Below are 27,837 nucleotides of genomic sequence, written 5' to 3'. Positions count from 1 at the left end.
TGGTGGTGGTTTCGATTTGCGCGTTGGAAACATGTTATTTCCAAGTTTGGTTAGGACAATGCAGGCTGATCACCCGTCAAAGGGGCATGTAAAAAATCGGTTCTGCGCCTCTCTCTCACCAGACTTCCTTCTCTTCCGTCTCACTGGGTTATGAGACTATAGGAATAGAGATGCTCTTGGGAACTACGGACACACTTGAGCACTATAAAATTTCTCCTGCGTAACTGTTTTAATGAAACCGGCCACCGTCTCCGAAACCGGAGTTGGAGTTATTATCAGGGCGAGCTAAGCGAGCCCTAGTATATCCTACAATCTGAACATTTGGTGCTACACTTTACGGAAAAACTATCATGCCTATTAATTTGTGCTTCAGACCCAGTTTCATCAAGCAATGTTAAATAAATAACGGCTTGTTAAATCAGTTAACGGCCTGTTAGAGCTATCGAGCGTTCCACCATACGCTAATGTCATGTCAAATCGACTAACACGGTGTTAAATTTTAATTCCTGCTGGGGAGGTCCGTTAAATATATAACAGGCCGTTATAATAGTCAAAACAACAACTTTTTAAAGACAATATCCAATATCAATAAAAGAATCTGTTTTGATTTTTGAGTGTTGCCGCCATGTTTCGCCACATCCTTACATATTATTTATTATTTTTCATGTTATGCATAAATATTTATTTTCATTTTGTCAAAAATTCAGCCCTCGGATTTTCTTTGACATTGCAAATACACTGACTTGTATCAAAATTACCAACTCGAAATAAGTAAATAAAAGTTTGTATCATGATTCATGTTTTCAGCTTTGACAGATCATAATTATTAACCTGGTAAATTAAAAAGAACTATTGTAGTGTAACAAATGTATGCGATCAGTGATATTTTAATTTGGTCGCATTATCTACCAGATGACAATGATATTCTATGTTACTAACGTAACTAGATTGGAAGTTTACGGTAGCAACGCGTTGCCACTTCGAAGATGCCTGCAGGCATATCTCACATACATAATGACATAACGAATATATGACTTGACATTGTCTTTTGAACAAAAAAGTGGTTACGCATTTCTGAGAATCTTTTGTAAGACATTGCTACTCTAGTATTTTAGAAACTCATTGCCAGATGACGTATTATACGAATAAGGTGAAAATGACACATTGCAGCCAATATATCGTATTAAACTTGTACATTGCAATTTCGTCGAAAACGAACGAATTGAATGTTATTCACTCATTGTTCACTTAACGTTGCATTTACTAATCCGCTGTTAAATTTTTACTGTGGGACATAAGTATTTTAACAGTCTGTTTAATTTTCCAAGGTCCGTTAAGTAATGCCTTGTTAGGATTTAACAAACAGAGGTTGGTGAAATTGGGTCTTAACATAGTAATTTTTATTTGTATGTAGATGTGTTATCATCAGTCAGTCAAGGTGTGACGACGCGAGCCCTCACGAAGCTCGGCTTTTAGCTAGTTATTATTATAATATTACTAGCTGTCCCGGCAAACGTTTCGTTGCCATATAAAGTATTTAGCCCGTATTATTTTATTGGAGTGATTAAATAAGTATATCACCATGGCAACGTCCATCGCTATCCCATCTCACAAACAATGGTCGCCATCAGTCTCGAGTTGTAACAATTTACTATTATTTATTCAACAAATGCACTTATCAATATAAAAAGTACCCAGTAGCCGATTCTCAGACCCACTGAATATGCATGTAAAATTTGGTTAAAATCAGCAAAGCCATTTCGGAGGAGTACGCTATCTAACATTGTAACACGAGAATTTTATATATTAGATAGTGATTTCTATACATGGAACATAGTAAATTATTGATTGATTGACGTCTCTTCCAGATCCCCGCGTGCAAGGATGGTTCCTGTTCGACACGCCGATAGTGACGGGCGTGATGGTAGTTCTGTACCTCGCCTTCGTGATGGTCGCCGGGCCCATGTGGATGGCCAACAGGAAACCCTTCAAACTGACCAGCGTGCTGGTGTCATACAATGCCTTCCAAGTGCTGCTGTCATCGTATATGTTTTATGAGGTGAGATGTCTATTAGCACAACTAAAATAACTTAAATACAAAATCCGACTGTTTGATACAATCAGTGTCACTCTCACAGTACACGTGAATTTCTCATGCTTAGGGACCTATCAGACAGAGAGCGGTCGCGCCTTAAATAAATGATGGGTGCTACGACCACGCGCGCGAGACCCATTATTTATCTAAGGGTTTCGTATTTTGCGTTCAAGCGGTCAGTCACACAGGCGGAATTTTGATGCGGTCAGAACGCCCCTTGTGTGAGTATCTCTATATAACGTAGGTAGTACAACACAAAGAACGCAAAACTGACCGCTTGCACGATTGACCGCGTGACCGCTCTCTGTCTGGTAGGTCCCTCAATCCAACGAGGCGTTCCGGCTGATGAGTGTGCAAAACACATAAATTCTCCTTTCGGCGCATTCAAATATACAGGGTGTAACAAAACTAAGTGATTAACATTAAGGTGTATAAAGGTACCCTATATCGAGTTGCCTGTGAAAGTATCAGGGCTGAAAAAGTATTTTTTTTCGGAAACTTTTGTAGGGGAAATTCATGACCCGCGGGCGTTAGGCCATACAAATCACTTAAAAAAACAAAATATTGCCCTTTAGCGCTGCTACTTTCACATTAAACTCTATATTATAAGAAACACATACACACCCTGAAGTATTATCACTTAGTTTTGTTATACCTTGTATATGTAACAGTCCACTGGTTAAAATAGCCGTTCAATCAAACAGCTATTTTAAGCAAACGGCTATTTTAACCAGTTGGCTGCGACATATATATATATTTACATATACTTATAGATGGCAACTTGGCGATATAACGGTAATTTGTAAGTAAGACTGTAGTATGTACAGAAATAGTTGAGATTTAGACGAATTCTGAAAAAGGCACTATTATACAGTAAGAGTTATTTAATACTTTTTAGTTCATATTATTATTGTTTTACCTTGGAAGTCGGTTTTAATTTTTTGTTAAAAATAATAATTTTGTATTGTAAGTACATAATTATTGTTTTGCCAAATAAAGTTTCTTTCCTTCTTTAATACAAAATGTCAGATTGCGCTCGCATCTGACTCTTCATTCTTAATTCATACGTGGGAGAGCCATGCTTCGGCACGAACGGGCCGGCTCGACCGGAGAAATACCACGTTCTCACAGAAAACCGGCGTGAAACAGCGCTTGTGTGCGCTGTGTTTCGCCGAGTGAGTGAGTTTACCGGAGGCCCAATTCCCTTCCCTATCCTCCCCTATTCCCTTCCCTTCCCATCCCTACCCTTCCCTATTCCCTCTTAAAAGGCCGGCAACGCACCTGCAGCTCTTCTGATGCTGCGAGTGTCCATGGGTGACGGAAGTTGCTTTCCATCAGGTGACCCGTTTGCTCGTTTGCCCCCTTCTTTCATAAAAAAAGATATATATGCTAGCTATGCCCTCAGCAGAGAAAGTTGAGTTGCTTCGCAGCAATCAATAAATTACTTATCTAAGGCTTGTTAGTGTTATGACAGCACGATGATGACAATGAGTATAATAATGATTCTCATGAGCTGAGGCCGCGTCCTCGGCGGTGCGAGGTCTCCAAGTACTCAAGATTTCACACTTTTCATGTGACAGAAACAATAACGGTAATTTATTTTGTACTCACGTGAATTTTACGTGGTAGAGCCATGCTTCGGCACGACTGGGCCGGCTCGACCGGAGAAATACCACGGGCTCACAGAAAACAGGCGTGAATCAGCGCTTGCGCTGTGTTTCGCCGAGTGAGTGAGTTTACCGGAGGCCCAATCTCCTACCCTATTCCCTTCCCTAACCTTCTCTATTCCCTTCCTTATCCTCCCTCTTAAAAGGCCGGCAACGTACCTGCAGCTCTTCTGATGTTGCAAGTTTCCATGGGCGACGGAAGTTGCTTTCCATCAGGTGACCCGTTTGCTCGTTTGCCCCCTTATTTCATAATAAAATTAAATTAAGAAATTTAAAAAAACACCCGCCAAACAACTTTAAAAAGTAATGAAGTAATATATTTTACTGACTTTAAGTTTAAATAATTCCTAAGTGTAAAGTGATATTTTAGTCCATAATTGTTGTCACGGTGTGTCGAGGGACCGCCAACAGTGTCTTTTGCATTTTGTATCGCCATGTCACTGATTGTCTCGATACTATAATGTTTTGTCAAATCAAACATCTACATTAGCGGTCCCCCGACACACCTTGACAACAATTATGGACTAAAATATCACTTTACACTTAGGAATTATTTAAACTTAAAGTCAGTAAAATATATTATTTCATTACTTTTTAAAGTTGTTTGGCGGGGGTTTTTTTAAATTTCTTAATTTAATTTTATTTCATGCTTTTTAAACTTGTGTTGGTTATAGTGCAAAATAATTCCTATCAACAGGATCATATTATATCCCAATGAATACTATCTAGGAATGTCCCTTTGGATGAGGCCGTCACGCGTCAATATGAGTCCAAACATAAAACCTCCACTTTGGGTTCATATGGGGCTCGGCTCCTATAGAACCCAGGTGATGCTGCAGCAGCAGCATGCAAACATTTATTGGTTAGGTATCTACGTCTTGCTAGTTGTCGCAATTAAAATGAGCCCAAACACGAAACCATTGCTCTAAGTTGGTGAGGAGTTGGGTATCCTATTGATTACCAGGTGATGCTGCAGCACCAGGTCAACTTTCCATTAATGTGTAAATATTCATGAATGCCACGACTTAGAATGCAATAAAGCCCACCAAACGACTGCAAGTTGCTAATCGGCCCTTCACGAACCAGATGAACTACGATTTTTCAGCACGGAGCAGGCTGATGATAATGAACTATAGCTAAGAACACTCTCAATTAAGTCAGCTTTCAAACAAAAAAAACTAGATCAAAATCGGTCCACGCGTTTGGATGCTACGATGCCACAGACAGACAGACAGACAGACAGACAGACAGACACGTCAAACTTATAACACCCCTCTTTTTTGTCGGGGCTTAAAAAAAACTTACTAAAAGATTTTGAAGATTCTTTAGTGCATTGATGGGATATATTTTGTCTGCAATAGTACGGTAATTTCGATAACGCTATAAGCAAAATCAGACAGCATGATGTCGCTTGTATAGCGTTATGTTCAGGCTAAGTATAAAATATTGCTATATTAACTGGAATGCTGAGATATCATCGTTAAGTATTAACCAATTTGTAATTTCCCAATGATCGTTGTAACCTCGAGCGGCGGCGCAAGACGGTCAAGGAGCCAGGTGAATAATCACAGGCTATACTCCCTATAACTCATCTTCTTTTATTAATTACTAAGATTTCTACTACATTTTGTCTCTAACTTCATGTATACGTATACCGTTTATATGTATATGTCATAATCACTACAATATAATATAAAACAATGTCGCATTTTTTCCCTCATGTCCCTTTGCTCCCTTAAATGTTTAAAACTACGCAACGGATTTTGATGCGGTTTTCTTTACTAGATAGAGTGATTAAAAAGGAAGGTTTATAAGTATAAAAACATTCATTAAATAGTGGAGAAATACTGTTTTTTTTTGGGGTTTCTAATGTGATGTCGTAAATAATTATATATTTTTTCCGCTTACATTGCAAACGCAGGCTGAACCATAGGAGATTTATCAAAATAATGTACTAAATATTGTACACTATGAGAAGGTCTACTCCGCAATCGTATATTCTCTTCTGGATATCCCACAATAACATTTTTTGTAAGAATGTGCCGACTAGTCGGTTAAGTTTGACAGCTCGAGATTGTTGCTCTATTCCGCTAGGTATATTAACTTTATTGTACCGGCCGATGCGGGCCACGGGAAGTAATGAATATAATTAGAAACTACTGAATCGATTTTAAATTTTAATCATTTCTTCAGTGAGTGTAGGCTATATATTTTATACCCGTGCGAAGCCGGGGCGGGTTGCTAGTATTATACATATTATACATATTATACATATACATATAATTATAATATATGCGAAAGTGACCAAGCCGCTCAACTGATTTTGCTGTAAGGTGTGGAGATACTTTGAGTCCCGGAAAATGTACGGTTCCCGCGGATAAACGAATTTTAGCGCAATGGCGTTGCCATTTTCTACTATAATTCTGTGCCCTATCTTTTGAGTTTACTACTTGAAATTAGATTACTTATCAAAAATATTCGATTGACGAATTTCCAACATAGAGTTCGGCCCGCGATTTTTTTTGTAAATTTTCCGTAAAAATAAAAATTATCGTAGTTGGAGCTAAAGCTATAGTTATCCAAATCATTAAAATTACATTCAAAGTCATCTTCGTATTATAATTTTGGTGTGTGTACTTATAATATTTAAATACTGTGCAGTTTATGTTAGTGATTCAATCATACTAATACGTTAGGCCACTATACTAACGATCACTCTCTGTTCCAGCACCTGATGTCAGGATGGTGGGACGACTACAGCCTCACGTGCCAGCCAGTGGACTACAGTGACAGCGAGAAAGCGAGACGGGTGAGTAAACAAACATACGAGCAAACAAAAAGACAGCGTCCGCACGCGCTAAGGAAACTTTAAATGCAACGACTTGGTTGTTAATGGTGGATTTCTACGCGTCGATTTTAGCCGTGCGGCAAGTCACTGCTCACTAGTCTAATCGCCTGTCCAAGCTGAATCGCCACCCCATTTTTTTAATGAAATAAGGGGGCAAACGAGCAAACGGGTCCCCTCATGGACACTCATGGATGCTGCGAGCTCTTCTGAGCTGCAGGTGCATTGCCGGCCTTTGAAGAGGGAATAGGGTAATAGAGGAGGTTAGGGAAGGGAAGGGGATAGGCGAGGGTAGGGAAGGGAAGGGAATAAGGGAGGGTAGGGGATTGGGCCTCCGGTAAACTCACTCACTCGGCGAAACACAGCGCAAGCGCTGTTTCACGCCGGTTTTCAGTGAGAACGTGGTATTTCTCCTTTCGAGCCGGCCCATTCGTGCCGGCTCGATTCCCTCCTAAAAGGCCAGCAATGCACTTGCAGCTCTTCTGCTGCTGCGAGTGTCCATGGGCGACGGAAGTTGCTTTCCATCAGGTGACCCGTTTGCTCGTTTGCCCCCTTATTTCATTAAAAAAATATATCGAATACCCAATCACAAAAGTGACGAGGATTATGTAAACAAAAGACAAAAAGATAAAACTACATCAATAAATATTTTCACAACGAGTAGGTAATCAATGATATATTTGACGCCGGAACCTGAACCGGTGTGATCACTTTCCATTTCGTGGGCCCAGCTCGTTTGCTAAAAAAATGACGTACGACACAGGCGCAGAGTATGAAGCGGTAAAAGTCATTAGCCATAGAAAGCAAAGATGGCCTGATACCGGTCGCGAGAAACCGCGCAGACATAGGAGTAGGAATGACCAGAAATGGCGGTTAGAACAGACATAAATAATGTTTTCCGGTTTTTGAGTGACTGAATTAGTTTTTTTATTATTCGTAGGACTGAATCAATCAAATTATGATGTAACGCTGCGAATTGCAAATTCGTCTGATGTTGCGAATATCCATGACCGATTTTCGTTGCTTTCCATCAGGTAATACCCATTTGCTCGTTACCCATAGTTGCCTAATTTAATTAAAAAAAAACTTGAGAGGTGTCAAGGGACACCCGGATGTAACGAAGTTATTTCTTATGTAGGTACAAAAAACCTGTATGTATACATTCAACAAAAAAGAGATAAAAAAATATAAAAGAAGAGAGAGAGAAAGAAACACGCGCTACCGCACGGCTTACAACTAGACTATAGCAAAAAGCAGAGACATAGATTTTTATAAATTGTATATAAAATGAAAAGTGGTACAAACAAATTACATTTTAGCTATTTAACAAAAAAAAATACAATGTCAAAGTCAACGAAACTATGCCTACTCGTGATAAAGTTACAAAACAAAACAAAAAGCGAAAGCAAAAATATGGTAATGAAGGCTTCATATCCATCAGAGCAGAAAACACATTTGTTATGAAATATTACTGTTTAACTAATAACTAATTAATTAACCTGAGTAGGCATATTCAAACGGCAGTAGCATCTTTTGTAATATTTATGTAAACAGAACAGCTCTCCAGAACAGCTGAACCGTTTAGGCTAATTTAATTGTTGAAATATTCATTCAAGTCTGAAAATATGAAAAAATTGCAAGTAAAATACTAAAAACACCACGAATAATATAAACTAAGGAACAGTAACTGTGTCAAAAGATTTGTTCCGATTCTACAAAATGTTGTAATGGCTAATTTTCGAAGCGATTTTAACCAATACGGCATTAATCCTTATTCAATAAAACCACTTTAAATACATTGTAAATTGAATATCTATACTAATATTATAAATGCGAAAGTACCTCTATCTGTCTGTCTGTCTGTCTCGCTATCACCCCAAAACTACTGAACCGATTGTAATGAAACTTTGTACACAGATAGTCTAAAGCCTGAGAAAGGACATAGGCTACTTTTCAAATGGAAAAAGGGGTTGTAAAGGAGTGTTTATACGTAAATTTGTTCAAATTAAGTTAGTTCCAAAAATTAATAATAGATGACGCTGTGCGTCGTCCTACATCGCACAAGCGCTTACTCAAACGTGTTTCTATAAGAGGTGGTACGAGTAAGGATAATGAAAGTTTTCGCGAGTTTCTTTGAAGCTATAAGAAGATTTTTGAAGTTTGAAATAATCGTACTGCGGAAGCATTTCTGTAGCCTACATGGAAACGGCATCTACCGCACGCTACAAGCTGAAGTCCACGCGGACGGAGTCGCGGGCAACAGCTAGTAGATCTATATGGCCCTTTACAGCAGATGATTTTAATAAATATAATATTTACGAAGATATTACAAATTTAAAAATTGCGAGACTTAGCTTTTGCGGCGGTACCGAGCAATGCGGGCCACCGGCCACGGGCAGATATAGATAGAGTATAAGTAAAGAATATAAATCAAAACTGCTGAATCGATTTTAATAATTTTTTCAGTGGCTATATATTTTATTATACCCGGGCTGTGCGAAGCCGGGGCGGGTCGCTAGTTATTATACAATATTATACATAAATCTAAGTGATAATACTTTAGGATGTGTATGGGTTCCTAACATAGAGTTCACTGTGAAAGTAGCAGCGCTGAAAGATCATTTTTTTCACTTCTGTATGGAGAAAAAAAAAATTGCTCATTCAACGCTGCTACTTTCACAGTAAAGTTTTTTTTTTATTGGTGTCAAGTTTTTTTTTTTTTGGCAATCTATTGGGTATCAATGTATTTTTTGGAGATCGTTATTTTTATTCCCTTATATAATTAAGTAGTAATAATTATTATAAACATGCAAAGAGTATTTTGTAATAAATAACATAATAAGCACAAAATATATGAGTCAAATTATTTTCATTTGCTATCTAGTATCTACTCTTTCAACTTGCAAAATGATTAAAAATTATTCTTGTCAGTACCACGTGAACAATTGAAGGGGGGGGGGGGGGGGCATATACCACGCGTGGTCACCAGGGGGGGGGGGGGGGGGGTCAAAAAATCTTAAAAAGTAGGTCACGTAGTATGGGTATGCTCCCTAAGGCCCTTCTCCTACGGACATTTCGTAATTTACCGTATTTAGAACCTTATAAACTCGTAATTTGAAAGCTACAAAGTTATAACAAAAATACTTCCTTTTCCCGTTTTAAATTTTCTATTTCTGTTTATTATACTCATGGTATTAGCTTCCAAAGCAATACCAATTTATTAAAATTGAAGCATGTTTTCAGCATCTCCCTAGTATTTACAAATTATGTTTATTTGAAACACGCGACAATAGATAGACAATTTTACTAACTACATATTCCCCGTTTAAATTTTTTTACATCAATTTTGAACTAGGATAAGTAAAAAAATAGGATTTTTGTGCGATCTCGGCCAGGGGTCAAATGTATGGTCAAGGTCGTTTGCTCGGGGGATGACCTTAATGAAATAGCTCAGAACCAAAAAGTATTCTTCATACCAATTGTATTGCAATATTGGTATAGCTTTTTTAACTTAAAATGGGAAAATACTTTTTTAATATTACGAATAATAATCTTAATTGAAGTGCTGCAAAGGTTAAATTAATTAAAAAGGCTAATTTACAATTAAAAATCTAAGTCTTTAATCTAGATTATAATTAGGAATACAATTGCGCGGTATGTATAGAGGATGACTGATTAATTATCTCTTTGTTTAATGTTATTATAATTACTAGGAAATTAGCAAAAGTACTTATTACTTTTTATAACGCAATAACAAGGAATACCATAATATTTGAAAATTAATGATTACAGATTAAAATATATAATGTAGAATACAAATATTATTTATTATAAAATATTAGAATAAAATATAAGGAGGGAAGCAATAAAAATAAATACTTATTGGGCTACGCGGCCTATCCATGTTTGGCAAATATAGTCGATTAAGAACCTGAAAGAGGGCAGAACATTCGTCAATCGTTGCCTATAATTGAAGTAGATCATGTATACTGTAGATTGCGCAATCATTGTTACCCATCGAAGCCATGTCGAAGTCATGAAGAGGGTTTTCCATATGAATATCAGTATGTAGAAAAAAAGAAAAAAAATGTGAAAATCATAAAAATAATGAAAACAAACTAATAAGTTAATTAAACATGTATCAAGAGTGATCTGCATTAGTAGTGATGATTCACTTACCACGAATAAAATACATTTTAAAACACATTACAATGTGTTATGTGTCCGAGTTCTGTCTACATGTGCGTAGCTCTACGATATCGGTCAACTTGAGATGTTGTTGCACTTTCCAATTGTTAGTTTATTTTAAAACAGTACAATATTGACAAATAACTTCGTTACCGCTTCACGCCCAAACCGCTAAACCGATTTTGCTGAAATTTGGCATGGAGATACCTTGAGTCCCGGGGAAGGACATAGGATACTTTTTATTCCGGAAAAATATACAGTTCCCAGTTATAAACGAATTTTGAGGCAACGGAGTTGCGGGCGCCATCTAGTTGATTATATAAATTCATGCTGCCAGGCAGTCTGGGCTGTAGCAGTAATGCTGTAAATAATAAAATGTCACGTTAATTTTGAGCTTCAATATTTTTGTTGACGTTTAAATCAAAACGAAAGCATACCGCTAGATGCTAGCGTATTTAATGCTACACAATTAAATGGTGACGTATATAAGCCGCACAAACGGATGGCATTTAGACCAAGTGGTCAAGTTACAATAATTTTAGTGTTATTTAGATCTGAACAAAACGAGAGCATCCAATGGTTTCAAGCCGCAGATTCATAAAGAGAAAAACTATACTATGTGAAGCTATAGTAATCGCATCGGCACACTTTTGATGTATGTCAAAGTAACTAAACAGTTAGGGCCTTATCACACTAGTGATTAGCGAGCGATTTGAAAGCGACGCGACTGCGCAGCGCACACGCCGCGATGACGCCGCGATTGCGCGGCGTGCACGCAGCTTGCCTTCGGCGTTTTCAAATCAAGTCGCTCGCTAATCGCCAGTGTGATAAGGCACTTAGGAGGAAATGCGAGGAAAGCTAAAATGGTAATAGAAAAAAAATTTTTAAACAGCAAAATAATTGAAACAATATACCCACATAAGAATATAATTAATATAAGTACTACAGAATACAGATGAATGGCGAATACCCATTTTCGAAAGTCCATCAACAAAAGCCAGCCATATCTATTGATATGAGAGCTTTTTCAGATTTTTAATTTTAAAATCATATTTAAAACATTTTACAAATTATGTCACAATGTCCTAAGATTAACTCACAGAATGATCAGAGTTAAAAAATCAGCGCTGAAAATTCATCTCCCAAAAGACCAAACCGATTCACTTACAATCAGGTGTTCTACGCTCGTTTCGCGTGACCCCAACCTTCGCGTGGTCTGGCCGTCGCCGTGAACTTGTGACGTAACAGTGAAAGTGTGACGTGACGTCGCGCCGAGACAAGAAATTGGACTTGAGGAAAAGGCTACGATTAAATCATCAATATAGTAAATTGTGAGCACTTCTTAGGTGGATACGTCAGGAAAAGTACTCAATTAAATGTATCAAAGAATTTAATTGATGTTTTCTATACTTTTTGGTAAAAGATGGCCCCGAACGAGTTTCTTATGCCGGTTCTTCTCGCAGGGCTAGTTCCCGAACCGGTGGTAGGCGGTAGATTGGACGTTCATAATCTGTATTACGAAAATCGGCCAAGTGCGAGTTGGACTCGCGCACGAAGGGTTCCGAACCACAATAGAGCAAAAATAGGCTGAAATTGTGTTTTTTGTATGGGAGCCCCCCTTTATAATTTAATTTATTCGAATTTTATTATTCATTATTATAGCCTACAATGAGTATTTTGTGAATATTTCAAATGCCTATGTGTTACCGTTATTGATATCGAGCAAAAAAATAGCAAAAAAATCACGTTTGTTGTATGGGAGCCCCCGCTAAATGTTTAATTTATTTTGTTTTTATTTGTTGTTATAGCAGCAATAGACATACACAATCTGTGAAAATTTCAAAGGTCTAGCTATAGCGGTTTTTGAGTTACAGCCTGGAGACAGACAGATGGACAGACATCGAAGTCTTAGTAATACTCATTTTTTATTAGAGTATCAGTTTAAAAACGATATACCTAAAGCAGAAGCATAATAAAATTTTAGTACTCTCCACCGTCCACGATGGGCTATCCATACTTGTGTTAAGTGTGTCTGTCTGTCTGTTACCTTTTTACGCCCAAACCGCTTACCGATTTTGCTGTTTGCTATGAGGATACTTTGAGCCACGGGACAGGACTTAGGATACTTTTTATAGGTACCGAAATAGTTCGGTTCCCGCGCGACAAACTAAAATGGCGCAACGGAGTTACAGGAATCATCTAGTGATAAATACTCCAGATTTCCATCACGAATTAGCAGTCAACAATAGACGGCTAGACTAGGCTATCCTAGGCGAATATGATGTGCGTTTGTATCCACTCGTGTTGATATAATAATATCATGGGTCCACAGAAATAGAAGAGAAGAAGAAAGGTCAAGAGAAGTAACATCATATTGATAGGCATAGATATAAAGAATAGATTACTAGAAAGTAATGGAAAGACCAACACAAATATTATAGTAGGCAGGAAATATATGAATCTAAATCATTTTAGTTACTATCAGCTACATAAAATTAATTAGAAAAAATTGCATAATGACTTCACAGTTTTCGATGGTTATACAAATAGGCGCTTTCTTAAGTTTTTACCCACAACGAGAAAGGAGGAAAAACTTATCATTTTGACTCAAGCCGAGGCCTTGATAATTTGGCTGTAGCAATATATGTTAAGAAATTAAAGTTCATTGTCAGTATTCATCATGTCTTTGTCATTGAAATACCCATAACATAATACGATTGGTCAACTTTTGTAACACAGAATAATCAATCAAAAAGACCTCTGTAAAAAAGGGATTCCTATTTTGCCAACAGAGGAGAGTGATTTAAGCTTTCAAAATTTGTGCATAGATTGGTTTAAGCATACACTTTAATTTGTAGCTTAAATGAAATGTATTTATGGTTTTTAAATTACGCGACAAAAACCATTTTGTCTCTTACGCCCTTTCCATTGTTTGCTATTCCATTGCTTGTTTTCTATGAGAGGCCGGGCCGGCTTCTCATAGAAAACAAGCAATCTAAAACATATCCAACATGGTTTTTTTACTTTAACGCGGCGTCACCTTAATATGGCTCTACGCTCTACAAAGCCAAGTGAACTAATGACAGGTCTATAATGACCAGTAGTTTGAAAATAATTTCAAATTACTATCTACACTTCACACGTCCTCTTTTATGGGACTTAGCAAAGATAGACAGCAAGCCCCTGAATGAATGACATCAATACCGGCAAAATGGTTTCTTTCTCAAATTTTCCTTTAAAAGCAGGTGACATATAACCCACGTATTTCCAGATGCTGCATCTATGCTGGGTGTACTACTTCTCCAAGCTGTCGGAGTTCGCAGACACGATCTTCTTCGTGTTGCGGAAGAAGAAGAGTCAGATCACCTGGCTCCACCTCTACCACCACTCCCTGACGCCGTTCGAGGCGTGGGTGCTGGTCAAGTTTATTGCCGGTAAGTCAAATGTATCGGGTAAAAGTAATTTTATTGCGGTTCTTGGTTGTATTGTATATTCTTGGAGTATGTTGGGCACTTTTTGTTGGATTATGTGTTACAATTTTAAACCACTTCCTTAAAAGGAGGAAGTTCTATGTTCGTCGGATATTTTTTATGTTTGACTGTACTGTTTGTTTGTACTTTCTTTTGTATGCTCAGAAGTGGAGGTTCTTTCACCTTATGAGGGCATTTAAAAAAAAAGTTGACAAAAAACTGCTTTGCCAGGAGATGCCTTTTTTCACGCGGAAATGTTTTCCGCATCCCCGGCTGATTATGCATCGGCCGGGGTGTGTGGGACTCCCCAGTATGGTCTACCCACTAAAACCCCAAAATGCTCCTCTACCTGCTTAAGGCTGGGGGACCTAGTAGTCCTTGAAGGCCAAGGCAGTTATTTTACTAGTGTGGTTTTAAAATAACTACTCTAAAGCCGTATGAACTTAATTGATGTGGTTTTAGAGTACGAGTTACGATACACCAAAACTCTTACCGCCGTACTCAGAGACATTTAATTACTATTAACCTTCAATGTAATGACGAGTTCGACAGATAATGTATGGGGCTTATGTCAAAATTTTGAATTAATTACATTTTGGGTAACTAATGTTCCACTCTGAGTGCGACAGTTAGTTTTTATCCTCCTATTCAAACCAACCTCTTTCTACGTTGCAGGTGGTCACGGCACGTTCTCCAACATCGTGAACAACCTGGTCCACGTGATCATGTACAGCTACTACATGATGGCGGCGATGGGCCCGCAGTACCAAAAGTACCTGTGGTGGAAGAAGCACCTCACCACGTTGCAGCTGGTAAGTTTATAACACCTCAATAGACACCATTAAATAAACCCCAGTTTAAAGGCTCTATAATGTTGATGTGGCGGACCAACTAGCACCATAATTTTGCATCGCACTATCGAAGAACATGGTTAGGCATGACTACAGTAAAAATACGAAAGATACACTGACAGGATACGTCTTATCACTTTGCGTTTGCAACCTTTACCACGATGGTAATGTTAAGCATGAATTGTCATAATATCCATACTTCCATACTTCAATATACTTACTATACTAATATTATAAATGCGAAAGTGTGTCTGTCTGTCTGTCTGTTTGTCTGTCTGTCTGTCTGTTTCCTCTTCACGCGTAAACCGCTGGATTGATTTTGCTGCAATTTGGCATGGAGATACCTTTAGTCCCGGGAAAGGACATAGGATAGTTATGTAGATTTTATCCCAGAAAAATGTACGGTTCCGTCGCGATAAACAAATTTTGGCGCAACGGACTAGCGGGCGTCCTCCATATATTTTGCCATTCGCATTTTAGTATTGATATTCATTGATACAGTGGTGGATGCAACTGCTGTATCAATGTAAGTCAGCACTACGTCAAAAGAACAGTTATCTTAACTGTAAAATATAGAACCTAACTTAAGCATCCATTACACGGTAGGTTTTGCTGCTAGTTTGACCACAGTCATGACTCACGTATTGAATAACCTGCCGTTTAATGCAGTGACTGATGGTTGCATTAAATTGATTGACAGTTATCTGGATATTTTGGTTTTTATGTCATGCAACCATCGATTATGACTTTTGGGTAAACGCGTTTAATGGCATTTCGTCAATCATGCGTCAGTCAGTCAGTCGTCCATAATTCTCTTGCGTGAAAACTGACTGACGATCAGTCGGAACGACTATGTAATGTGAAGTTAATGCTTCGTTCAAACCTACGCGACCAGACGACTGCGAAGCGGGAGCGTCAAGTTGCGTCAAGTTGTTGAATGTGTGTTTTGTATTCAAAACACACATTTGACAACTTGACGCGCCTGGTCGCGTAGGTTTGAACGAAGCCTAATTCCAACACTCACCAACTGCAGTTAAACGAAAGTCTTGATTGGAAATTGTAATGACTGACCAGAGCATGACCGTCTAATGGACGCCTTACAAGTCACTGACGCCACACAAAATGAGCCTAGCTTTATAATGTTCATAGATATTATGTATCTATATTTTTACGTGTTGTTGAATAAATATTTGCACTTTCACAACTCGCCGGATGTAGCTAGAATATCACACACATAAATCATATTGAAGAAGAATGAACCTAGTTGTTTAAAAGTTAAGGCAAACGAAGAACAGGTCAAAGACAAAAAATGCAAAACAGTGATGAGGTACAATGATAGCACTAGCACCAGTTCTTGCTAATTAACCAAAAATATCATGCTATCCTTCTCATAAATGCGACGAAAGAAAGAGATAACACGAAATAAACTATGACCCACACTATGCAAAACGGGGATGAGGCACAATGATAGATGCAACGTTTGAACTTACGAACCGGTTGCTTACAAATTTTGTTGCAATAAAATTATATAGTCGCCTGGCTAGTTAGTCAATCGACTATTTAAAACATAGTATTACACCTGCTACATAGTAAGACAGTACTAATTTATAGTAACTGCTTATTATATTATTAAAATTAAAACTATATAAATTCTTTACAACAAAGAAAATTTACAAATTAAATCAGTTTTAATTCTCTGATTTCTTATGCCCGGTTTCTATGTTTTTTTTGACAAGAGTTTATCTTTTCGCTAGCGTTGTTGATTGGTTAATTTTTTACACTAGCCAATCAAAGGCGATAATGAATAGTACATAAAAAAGATATTTTGTCTTGCAAAAATTAAGAAATTGTCAAACAATAAAAAAAAAAAAAAACTCCAAAAAATGTTGTACCTAGGGCAATTTACTGTGATGATTCATTGCATACCTACCGCGGATAAGAAATGTATCCCTAATGCAAGTATCTGTAAGTCATGCGCTTGCGCCACAACGGCCATAGGTCTCGTTTTAAAGAATTCTAGGTGCGGCTCATCAGTTTAATATCCTTTACGGTTTGTGTAACTTTCATCACTTGCCTTTCGTAAATCGGTGACATTGAAGTTAATAGAGCTATTGTGAAATTAATATTTGCATGTTCGACTTAATCGGTCTTGGTGTTAGTCTGTTTTGTTGAAGGCCGTCCTACATCTGGCTGTGATAAGAAACTGTTTTACTATTTTGAGGTGAGCGCAGAGCCGTACCGCACTCTCCCCACCCAATTTTTTAACGTTAACAATCAACATGCAATTTGTCTTTAAAATTGTACTCTACCATTTTATTTTCTTCAGGGTTGAAAATCAAATGTAACATCATTGCAACATCTTCAACCATCACACTCTTGTCACTCATCAGGCTATTGATACCACTCTCTTAAAAATTAATAAGACAAAAAAAAATCAACTTCTGAAACACTTTTCGATCTTATATTTCTCAATACTATTTCCATACACATTTCAAAAAATTATCAGCTTCTAAAATATTTTTTTCTATTTTCCCCTTTTCTTAAATCTACTTCTTTTGTATCTCTTCTGTAACTATTCGTTTTCGATTTCCCAAATCTCTCCGCACAGAGCCTTAAGCTTTAGATTGAAAGTACAAAAAGCTTCTGCAATTCTTTTCACTCCGATTTTCCGGACCTCTCTCCGCAAAGCCTTGTGATTGGAAACACAAAATCTGCAACTCTTCTATTTCCGTTTTACCAAATCACTCCGCACAGAGCCTTTATGTTCAATGGTTGTAAATACGAATTCTTTCCCAACTCTTCTATTTCCGTTTTACCAAACCTCTCCGCACAGAGCCTTAGCCTTGAAGTTTAGATTGAAAATATATCATCTGCAACTCTACTATTTCCGATTTCCCAAAATATTCCCCACAAAGCCAAAATAAAAAATCTTCTGCAACTCTTCTTTGCCAGAATTCCCAGATCTCTTCGATCTCCTCGAGGGTTTGTTGGTTTGGTTTGGGTCCAAAATACAAAATCTTCAGACAGACAGCTGCAACTCTTTCCCACACAGACAGATAAAAAATCTTCTGCAGCTCTTCCGATTTCCCCAATGTCTCCCCCTAGAGCCTTGAAGTTTGGGTTGTAAATCGATTATTTTGATATAATTAGATATGTCCGTGCGTATTTCAACACCGCTGGCGGAACGCCGTATCCTTTCACGTTGAAACTGGCATTCTACCAGTAGATACCGACCTTCAGCCGAGGAAACTAGTAATTACACACGACTACGCTTGCTAAACGTTGCGCCTATTGATGATATAAATGATATAATCAATATAACAACGTAAATTAATGTAAGCAACACAACAAAATAACGTTTATTAACCGACTTAAAAAAAGTGAGGTTATCAATTCGACCCGTATGTATGTAATACTAGCTGTTGCCCGCGACTTCGTCCGCGTGGACTTCAGTTTATAGCGCGCGATGTCAACAAAATTGGTGTCAAAAGCTTTTATAAAAAAAACCCTGGTACCCCTTAAATCAAAACAGCTGTGCAGTGTGCACATAATATTTCATTTTTTTAAATTAAACTTTATATTTTATGCCAAATTTTAAAGCTTATTTAGCCCCCCAATTACACAACTTTACCCATAAACTATTTATCATTGATAGGTTTAAGGTTACGTCACTGTATATAATATAAAGTACTGACTTATTAAATAACGTAAATAAGAAATAACAATTGAAAAAAAATCGAAAAAAAATCAGTATATGATGATACCTTATAGAAAGATGTTGGGCAAGCGTTAGCGCGATGTAAGAGACGCACGGCGCTATCTAGTATGAATTTTTGGAACTAACTTAATTTGAACAAATTTTCGTATTTTCACCCCCTTACAACCCTTTTTTCCTCAGGCTTTAGACTATCTGTATACAAAATTTCATTACAATCGGTTCGGTAGTTTTGGCGTGAAAGCGAGACAGACAGACAGACAGACAGAGATACTTTCGCATTTATAATATTAGTATAGAAGTATAGATAGTATAGATTTCCAGAACTGCTAAGATTTCGTATATTATGTTAAAGTCTAACAGTTAGACTATACTACCTTCTGAATAAATGTGCCAAATTTCAAAAGTGTATGTTTTTAGTTTGTGTTCGCATATCTCCGGAACTACTAGTCCGATTTAAGTGACTTTTTTTTGTTGTTTTAGGAATTATTCAACTAAGGGAATACTTTAAGTTTCATTTAATCATAGTTTTTGAGATAATATATTATAATATATTATTAGAGGGAAATATTATTTCTTAATTACATACAATTTTGAAGTCGGTTTGTTTGTTTGTTGCTATTGTTATTTGATAATGTGATGTACTAACATAGTTTAAGTCTCAATTATATTATTTACTAACATTATGGATTTTTGTTGTGATCCGAAATAAAAGTTATTATTATTATTATTATTATTTATATTCTTAAAATACTATTATTATGAAAATTTCAAGTGTTTTAGATTTAAGTTTTCGCTAGTCGCAATATCAGTAATGCTGAAATGACCATTATCCAACAAAATTAAACATAATAATAAAGACGCCCTGCAACTACGTTGTTCCAAAATTCGTTCATCGCGCGGGTTGGTTGTGAAGAGGTAACAGACAGACAGACAGACAGAAAGACAGACAGACACTTTCCCATTTACAATATTGGTATGGATATCGAATAAATTAATATAAATACTTCAAATCAACATCTGAATAGAGTTCGTAAGAAATTTCATAATCATTCTAATGTCCATTCAATTTATTAAACACAATAATTGTATGACATTGAAAGTGACATTAAGTGAAAGTCGAAAGTGCAAAAAGACGAGATGTTAGTGACGAAAATTTGTAAAGCATGCGGCAAGTGGCAACTAATTTGGGATTCTCGTTTTCAAAGCGATAGTTGAAATGAGGACCATACATTTTGCTGGTAAATCCAGAAAATTTGCGGTCTACGTCGGCAATTAAAATCGGTTTAGTAGTAAAGTATAATTCAACGAAATCTACATACAATCTATACAATATAATAATTATAATCTATATCTATATACATATATACATAATATAATAAAACTGTAGAAGTGAAGATTCTGTACATTAAATATATTCAAAAAATAATAAGCGGAGGGTGTCACTACATCGCTATAGAAGCCAAAAATGTGGTCAGTTTTTTTGTCTGTCAGTCTGTCTGTATGTTTGTTCCACTATCACACGAAAACTACTGATCCGATTTGAATGCGGTTTTCGCAGATATATTTGCCTTCTTCCAACCCAACATCTGGTGTATAAACATGACCCATGAATGATGCAAAAACTAAACTTTACATTCATTGATTTCTAAAGATCCAGAGTTTCCTGTTAAAGGATATATGAATTTTATTTTACAATTTTTCTAATATAAATCTAGGAAAGCAAAAAAAATCTGGAAATAAATGCACTACGATTATTTTGATTAAAAGTAAATTTGCGTAATTGAATCCACCAGAAACCGAAGGCTGACAAAAAATGCACAAAGTGTAACAGTTTTGCAACAGCACAATCCGTAACTAGCTGATAAGCAACTTTTTTTTAAATGAAATAAGGGGGCAAACGAGCAAACGGGTCACCTGATGGAAAGCAACTTCCGCCCATGGACACTCGCAGCATCAGAAGAGCTGTAGGTGCGTTGCCGGCCTTTTAAGAGGGAATAGGGTAATAGGGGAGGGTAGGGATGAGAAGGGAAGGGAATAGGGGAGGGAAGGGAATAGGGGAGGGTAGGGAAGGGAAAAGGGTAGGAGATTGGACCTTCGGTAAACTCACTCACTCGGCGAAACAAAGCGCGAGCGCTGTTTCACGCCGGTTTTCTGTGAGAAAGTGGTATTTCTCCGGTCGAGCCGGCCCATTCGTGTCGAAGCATGGCTCTCCAGTCTCCCACGTATATATTTTACGCATATATCCAACTAATTCGTCAAACTTCAAAGTAACCTCAAATATTTATTTTACATTAAATTGAATACTTCGCATAAAATGTAATAAAATAGGTAATATTTGCAAAACAGTTTCCACAACGCTCACCTTATTGCACGCGAGCATAAAGGTTGATTTGGCAAACCGAAGCGAATCTTAATACTTAATTTGGGGTCAATTCAATGCAGATAACAAAGACGTTGCTACACGCATAAATAATGTATTCATGTATCGTATAATAAGCGTTATGAATTATGAACATGTTTAAATATGTCGTAGTATTTGTGGTTTTTGAAATATTGCATATAACCTTAATGCCTCTGCCTCTAATTGCTTATTTCGGCCAAACAGTAGTCTACTGAGTCAATTCAGATTGCAATGCGACGCGTCTAGATGCATTCCTAAAGTATGGATTTGACAAATTTGAAAGACGTCTTAGGGTCAATTCAGACCGCAACGTGACGAGGCGGGGCCCGACGCGACGCGACCTAAATTTGTATGGATTTGACAGATGTCGTCAGCGTGAGACGTCTTGCGAATCTGTCAAATCCATACTAATTTAAAAATGCATCTACGCGTCGTTTTGCGGTCTGAATTGACCCTAACAAAACAGTAGTCAGACTGATTGTTATAATAACACAATAATTTTATGACAGTGAGAAGTGAATACGTAAAAAATAATTTTAATTGAAAACACAGTAACTAACTCAGTAACACAGTTTCAATTGGCTGCCATGTTTTAAGCCATTGGAACTCTCGTCGAGACTTTGGCCAAGGTACCTTATAAAACCTTGTATAAACTAGTCTGCCAATTCTTGCTTTTAATTGAATATTTTTATTTCCAGATCCAGTTCTACATGGTGCTTTTCCATTCTATGAGCGCTCTCATCTATGACTGCGGATATCCAAAGTGAGTAAATTTTATAGTAAGCCTGTATACTCAACACTTGAAATACGGAACAGCTAATAACTAATATCTTTAAACGAGCAATTCTTGTATATATATACCAAAGTGCTCTTGTGTATTGCGCACACACTTGGGCACTATAAAATTACTCCTGCGTAACGTGCTCTTGTGTATTGCGCACACATTCGGGCATTATAAAATTACCCCTGCGTAACTGGCCCAGTTTCATTGAAATCAGAGTGCTCTTGTGTATTGCGCACACACTTGGGTGCTATCAAATTACTCCTGAGTAACTAGCCTGGTTTCAGAACGCGTCGTGGCCGTTTTCATTAGGGCCACAACACGGATTCGCGTCGTGGCTGTTTTTAAATGCTCAGAACGCGTCATGGCTTTTCTCGATTACCACAACGCGTTGTGGTCGAATAGCACGTCAGCCACGACACGAATTTCGCTATGTGGTATTTCTGTGATTACCAGAACGCGTCGTGGCCGTTTTCACTAGGGCCACGACGCCATATATATGTGTATCTTTTTATTCGTGTTTTATCGATAATCGATAAATTGAAAAATATGACTCTTCCTGACATCTATTGGCGAATAATAATACTATTTTGTTAACAACTAATTGTTTTAACGACCAGCAGATGGCGTTATTAAGTAACACGAAGTCAATGTGTGTTTGCTATACCGAGCAAAGCTCGGTCATTCAGGTACTAACTAATAATGGACTTTGCCCACTTGAAAAACGAATGCTGGAATACAAACTTTTACATTCATTCACATTCTAATATCAACTCTTAGTCCTTATAATAAGTTTCAGAAAAAATCCTTCTTGCATGATTTTTTTGAATTGCATCATAGACCTATCACCTATTCGATACAAAAATAATTTAAGCGTAAACCAAATTTCCAGGGCCATCGCGACAGGACTGGTGTTACATTCCGTCATATTCATCGTGCTGTTCACCAACTTCTACTTACAAGCGTACAAGCAAAAGATCAAGCCCAAAGTACCCAAAGTGGACGTCTGCAACAACAACTACGACACCAAACACAACGGATACCTCAACGGCAACGCAACAGATGTCCTCAGCAATGGACACGCAACAACAGAGCTTAGCAACGGACACGCCAAAGCAAACATGGATGTACTCAGTAACGGACACGCCAAAGCGGCGAACACTGATACGCTCGTCAACGGATACTCAAACGGACACGCTCATCCGATAAAGGAAAAGACGCAGTAGTCCCTAAGGTAGCAATTGTAAATACGTATTTGCTCAATGTAATTGTTGAGATTTTGTGTATCAAAGTTTTAAGTAAGATTTTGAGGTTAAAATAGGTTCTCCGAACATGGATACGTCCCTTCATTTCCGTTTCTAAAACGAACTTTATAATATTTTATGAATCATGAATGATAAATCTTTATAACAGTATAATCTCCGGGAGAAGTTTTGGAAGAATTCTTTCGTCTTTCTATTTTCTTGGTACTTTTCGCCAGGAGTATGAGCCTACATACTTTGTACGTTTTAACCTTTTCTTATATACTTAAATAACAAAAAAGACTTTATTACTTTACAACGTTGAACTAGGGTATATCGTACTTTAAGGGAAAAAATGTAGATTACATTGTTTTCTTAAATGTAGACGTATTTTGCACATGTTTTGCCTTCTATGTGCTAATTGTATATAGGTAAATTAAATCTTGGGATTATAGTGCATAATATTTTGTGAGGGGCAAGGCAGAACCTTGACAAGATGATTGTCGCAAGAATTTTTTCTTGCAGCGATTCGTCGTTTTTTGGTGGTGCTAACAATTTTAGACGTTTTAGATCAATGTTTGTATTATTTTATGTTAATTTATTTCTCATCTGTGATTAGTACCTTTTTCTTGTAATCTAGTTCATTTGAATGCACCACACTCCAGCAAGTGCGAATTTTTGTATTGTTAGTGAATGACTTTTTCGAAAAACATAACAAATGTTAACATACTTTTCTGTATAATATTATCTTGTTCAGAATATATTTTTCTTCTATCTTTTAACTCTTCAAACGTCAATCTTATAACTACCTCATAGTCTTCCGTCCAAGTATCCGTCCATGTGGCTTTATTCTAAGGTAGTGTACTTGTAAATATACCTAATGGATGTTTGTTATTTATTGAGGACTCATACGTGTGATATAAAGACATAATTTTGTCTATATTATAAACGTAAGAACGCGACGCGTCGGTCTTCGATGAAGTTAATTACTATAAATATTAACTTTAAGTTTAGGATGTTTAATTTCAGAATCTTCTACTGACTGACAGGAGATCAGTGAATGAATATCCAAATGTAATATATAAGCGATATACGAGTATAAGCGATGAAAGCAATAAAAAAGAAAATTGACTTCTGACGAAAAATCTTTACTTAAATATTTTTAATCAACCACAGAAATATTAAAAACTGGAATATTTTACAAAAACATAAAAATCGTTAATGTTTTAAACAATTTATGAGAAGCGTGTTAAAATTAGCCAAGTCCCTTTACTTGTAACCGACAAGTAAACGAGATCATTTGAAATCTTGTTCTGGTTAACAGTTAACGTTCCCTGTCCGAGATTGCTGACGTGAATCATAATATTTTGCCGTCAGTATTTTAAGTACAAAGTATAACATATCTCGATACGTTTCGTCACAAATATTGAATGTGATAGATGAAATTATTGTATGTGTGTATGGAATAGGATTAGGTAGGACCTGATCAATTTTTCGCGTTGCCATTTCGTGTCGAGCTACCTTAAAATTTTGCAATGTATTTCATTGTTTTCAAACTAGGAAACAGTAAAATATATTCAAATACTTGATTTGATTTCATTTTGGTACATTTAGATTTGTGAAGTTATTCTGATTAAGTTTTAAGCTTAAGCTTTAAGTCAGTGTTAATCGTTTATAAAAAAATCATGACTTGTCTATTTCTAATTCTAAAACGAGAGAAAATTATAATGTAGCCAATTTAAGTTGCTATTTTACCAAAGAATGTTTAAGATAAGCAGTGGTTAATCTTAAGCATTTATTGGTGAAACTGACACTTAATCTGCAAGCTCATAATAAAACGGGAAGGAATCGTGATGTTTCAAATCATAAAGTTAATATACCTAGCGGAATAGAGCAACAATCTCGAGCTGTCAAACGAAACCAAAATTGGTTTTCATCTTTCTGAAAAATATGTGTACGTATACACTTGCACAAGCATGATTGAACATGAATTCTATGAGATTAAATTGTCAACGTGCGGCACGTGCCGACTGGACATCAAAAAAGTGTTACTGATAGTGACATCTCGCTTGCTCAGGCCTTTGTTTCTCTATTATTTAACTTTATGTTTCAAATACTTAATAATCGTCTCTAACAGATCTTTACTCTTTACGATTCTCTTATTAACAACAAGTGTATGTAAAATCTCTGCAGTGAAATTACCTTTTTACAGTAAATTGGTCCGGTCCTTTTAAGTACCAGTCAATTTAGGAAAATGTATTTTTGTAACTATTGTATACATACTAGAAATTAAGAAGGAAACATTGTATTATTGTAAAATATACTCTTTTATACTTATGCTAAGTTTTATTTAGACTAGGTATCCCTTTATTTTTAAGATTAGTACAAACTGATGTTTTGTAGTTAAAAATCCTAAATTCTTTAGGAAGAGGAAATCTTTGTTTGTTTTTGGTTTGCTTCGAAAAGGCTTCGAAACTAGAAGCCTATTTTTATAGGACGTAGAGTCGACCACGAGAAAGAACACAGTTAATTACTTTTTATCTTTGGAAAATGAACGATTACCGCGGAATTGTTTTAACGCGGGCGGCGCTGCTCGCTTTTTATATCCCTAAGGGTCAGCGAAGGAGTGAAGAGGATTTTATTAACGCACTTGAAAATAAACTTTAAAATTATTATACTAAAGTGCATAAATGCTTGAACTTTACAAGAAATGCTCGCGCGTCCTCGAGGATACGCAGGAATCCCTTATCGCATATATTTAATTTTAAAGTTTTTTTCAGGTGCGTTAATAAAATCCTCTCCGCTGCAATCTGTTTTGTCTGCGCTGGCCCTTAGTGTAGTTAGTGGATTTTAAAAAAATCTGTACTAGCAGATTTAATATCTAAGGATTACCGAAAGTAGAGCTAGAACTCTGCCTATTTTATAGAAGCGCCATCTAGTAACGATTAGCAAAACTTATAAATATACCATTGGCGTAGACCGTAGACGTAGAGCAGGTTAAAGAAACAATCGTAGAGAAAGAGGGAGAGATTTCTTATAGATGGCGCCTCAGATATTATATTAAATTGATTGTTAAACAACACAGCTCTAATTGGCTCTTTTTATATTTAAAACAAATGTAAAACAACTAGCAAATATTTTATAAGTGGATTTAAAACAAAACATTTAACAGTCAAAAATTATTAAAAAAAGTCCTCATTTTCAGTCCAACCTGTGTTATATTAAATGCTAAACATTTTTATATCACTGAGAGGATTAATAACTGTAAAAATTAATATTTGATCATATATATTGCTATTTAATGATTAATTTTGATTCCAAATTTTCCTTTATTCTTTGTAATTGTTAAAATATGACAATATTATGTATGTAGAAATCTTTTTATAATTCTTTTTTTAGGGTTCCGTACCCAAAGGGTAAAAACGGGACCCTATTACTAAGACTTCGTTGTCTCTCCGTCTATCCTCGTATGTCTCCAGGCTGTAACTCAAGTACGGATTACCGTACTAGCTATTAAGCTAGAGAGTTTAAATTTTTACAGATTATGTATATCTGTTGCCGCTATAACAACAAATACTAAAAACAAAATAAAATTTATATTTCGGGGGGGCTCCCATACAACAAACGTGATTTTTTTGGCCTTTTTTGCTCTATATCAATGATAGCAATTATAGGTAGCTGGTAGGTACTTGAATTTTCCACACAATCCTTAGTTTTATGTGTACTTTAATATTTAATAATAATATTAATATCAAATAAAAATTAAGAGGGGCTCTCATACAAAAAACACAATTTTTGGCCTAATTTTGCTCTATAATGGTACGGAACCCTTCGTGCGCGAGTCGGACTCGCACTTGGCCGATTATTTAGTACTATGTAATCTAATCTGTATGGAATTCGATACTTAAATCTTAATTTATTTTATTTAAAATTTCTTCTACCAAGATACGTAAATTACCTACTTTATCAACATAAGCCATTATGGGGTTAAAACTGCTAAGAAATTATTTAGGACTTATTGTAGACCGTGTAGATTTCGTTTACAATGTGGGTGTTAATTTATACGTGGGAGAGCCATGCTTCGGCACGAATAGGCCGGCTCGACCGGATAAATACCACGTTCTCACAGAAAACCGGCGTGAAACAGCGCTTGCGCTGTGTTTCGCCGAGTGAGTGAGTTTACCGGAGGCCCAATCCCCTAACCCCTACCCTATTCCCTTCCCTACCCTCAACTATCTCAACTATTCCCTTCCCTTTCCTTCCCTACCTTCCCCTATTACCCTATTCCCTCTTAAAAGGCCGGCAACGCACTTGCAGCTCTTCTGATGCTGCGAGTGTCCATGGGCGACGGAAGTTGCTTTCCATCAGGTGACCTGTTTGCTCGTTTGCCCCCTTATTTCATAAAAAAAAAAGCTTTGTTCTTATTTTACATGAAAAGTTTTTTTTATCAACTAGTGCGGGATGACTCCTTGATAGGTGCTGCGAGAGAAAAGTTCTAAATCAAAGAAATTATTCAAGAAAAGCTTTTCATAACCAGTAATTCTTTGAGAAGTTGGTAAGGTATATGGCAGGATGTTTAA

General features: G+C 36.7%; 1 protein-coding gene across 1 annotated transcript in view; it reads left to right on the top strand.

The window, feature by feature from the left end:
- LOC121731033 (elongation of very long chain fatty acids protein 7-like) overlaps positions 1-25,138 on the top strand; it is a 31,138-nt gene extending 6,000 nt beyond the window's left edge. Inside the window, exons 3-8 of the mRNA XM_042120338.1 lie at positions 1,869-2,059; positions 6,491-6,571; positions 14,067-14,229; positions 14,941-15,077; positions 21,934-21,998; positions 22,909-25,138. Of these exons, the coding sequence (XP_041976272.1) occupies positions 1,869-2,059; positions 6,491-6,571; positions 14,067-14,229; positions 14,941-15,077; positions 21,934-21,998; positions 22,909-23,242 (971 nt within the window). The 3' untranslated portion in view covers positions 23,243-25,138. The remainder of the gene's footprint in view (positions 1-1,868; positions 2,060-6,490; positions 6,572-14,066; positions 14,230-14,940; positions 15,078-21,933; positions 21,999-22,908) is intronic.
- Positions 25,139-27,837: the final 2,699 nt, after the last annotated feature.

The sequence above is a fragment of the Aricia agestis genome, chromosome 10 (genome assembly GCF_905147365.1).
Source record: "Aricia agestis chromosome 10, ilAriAges1.1, whole genome shotgun sequence".
Lineage (NCBI taxonomy): Eukaryota > Metazoa > Arthropoda > Insecta > Lepidoptera > Lycaenidae > Aricia > Aricia agestis.
This window is presented reverse-complemented; position numbering and strand designations above follow the sequence as displayed.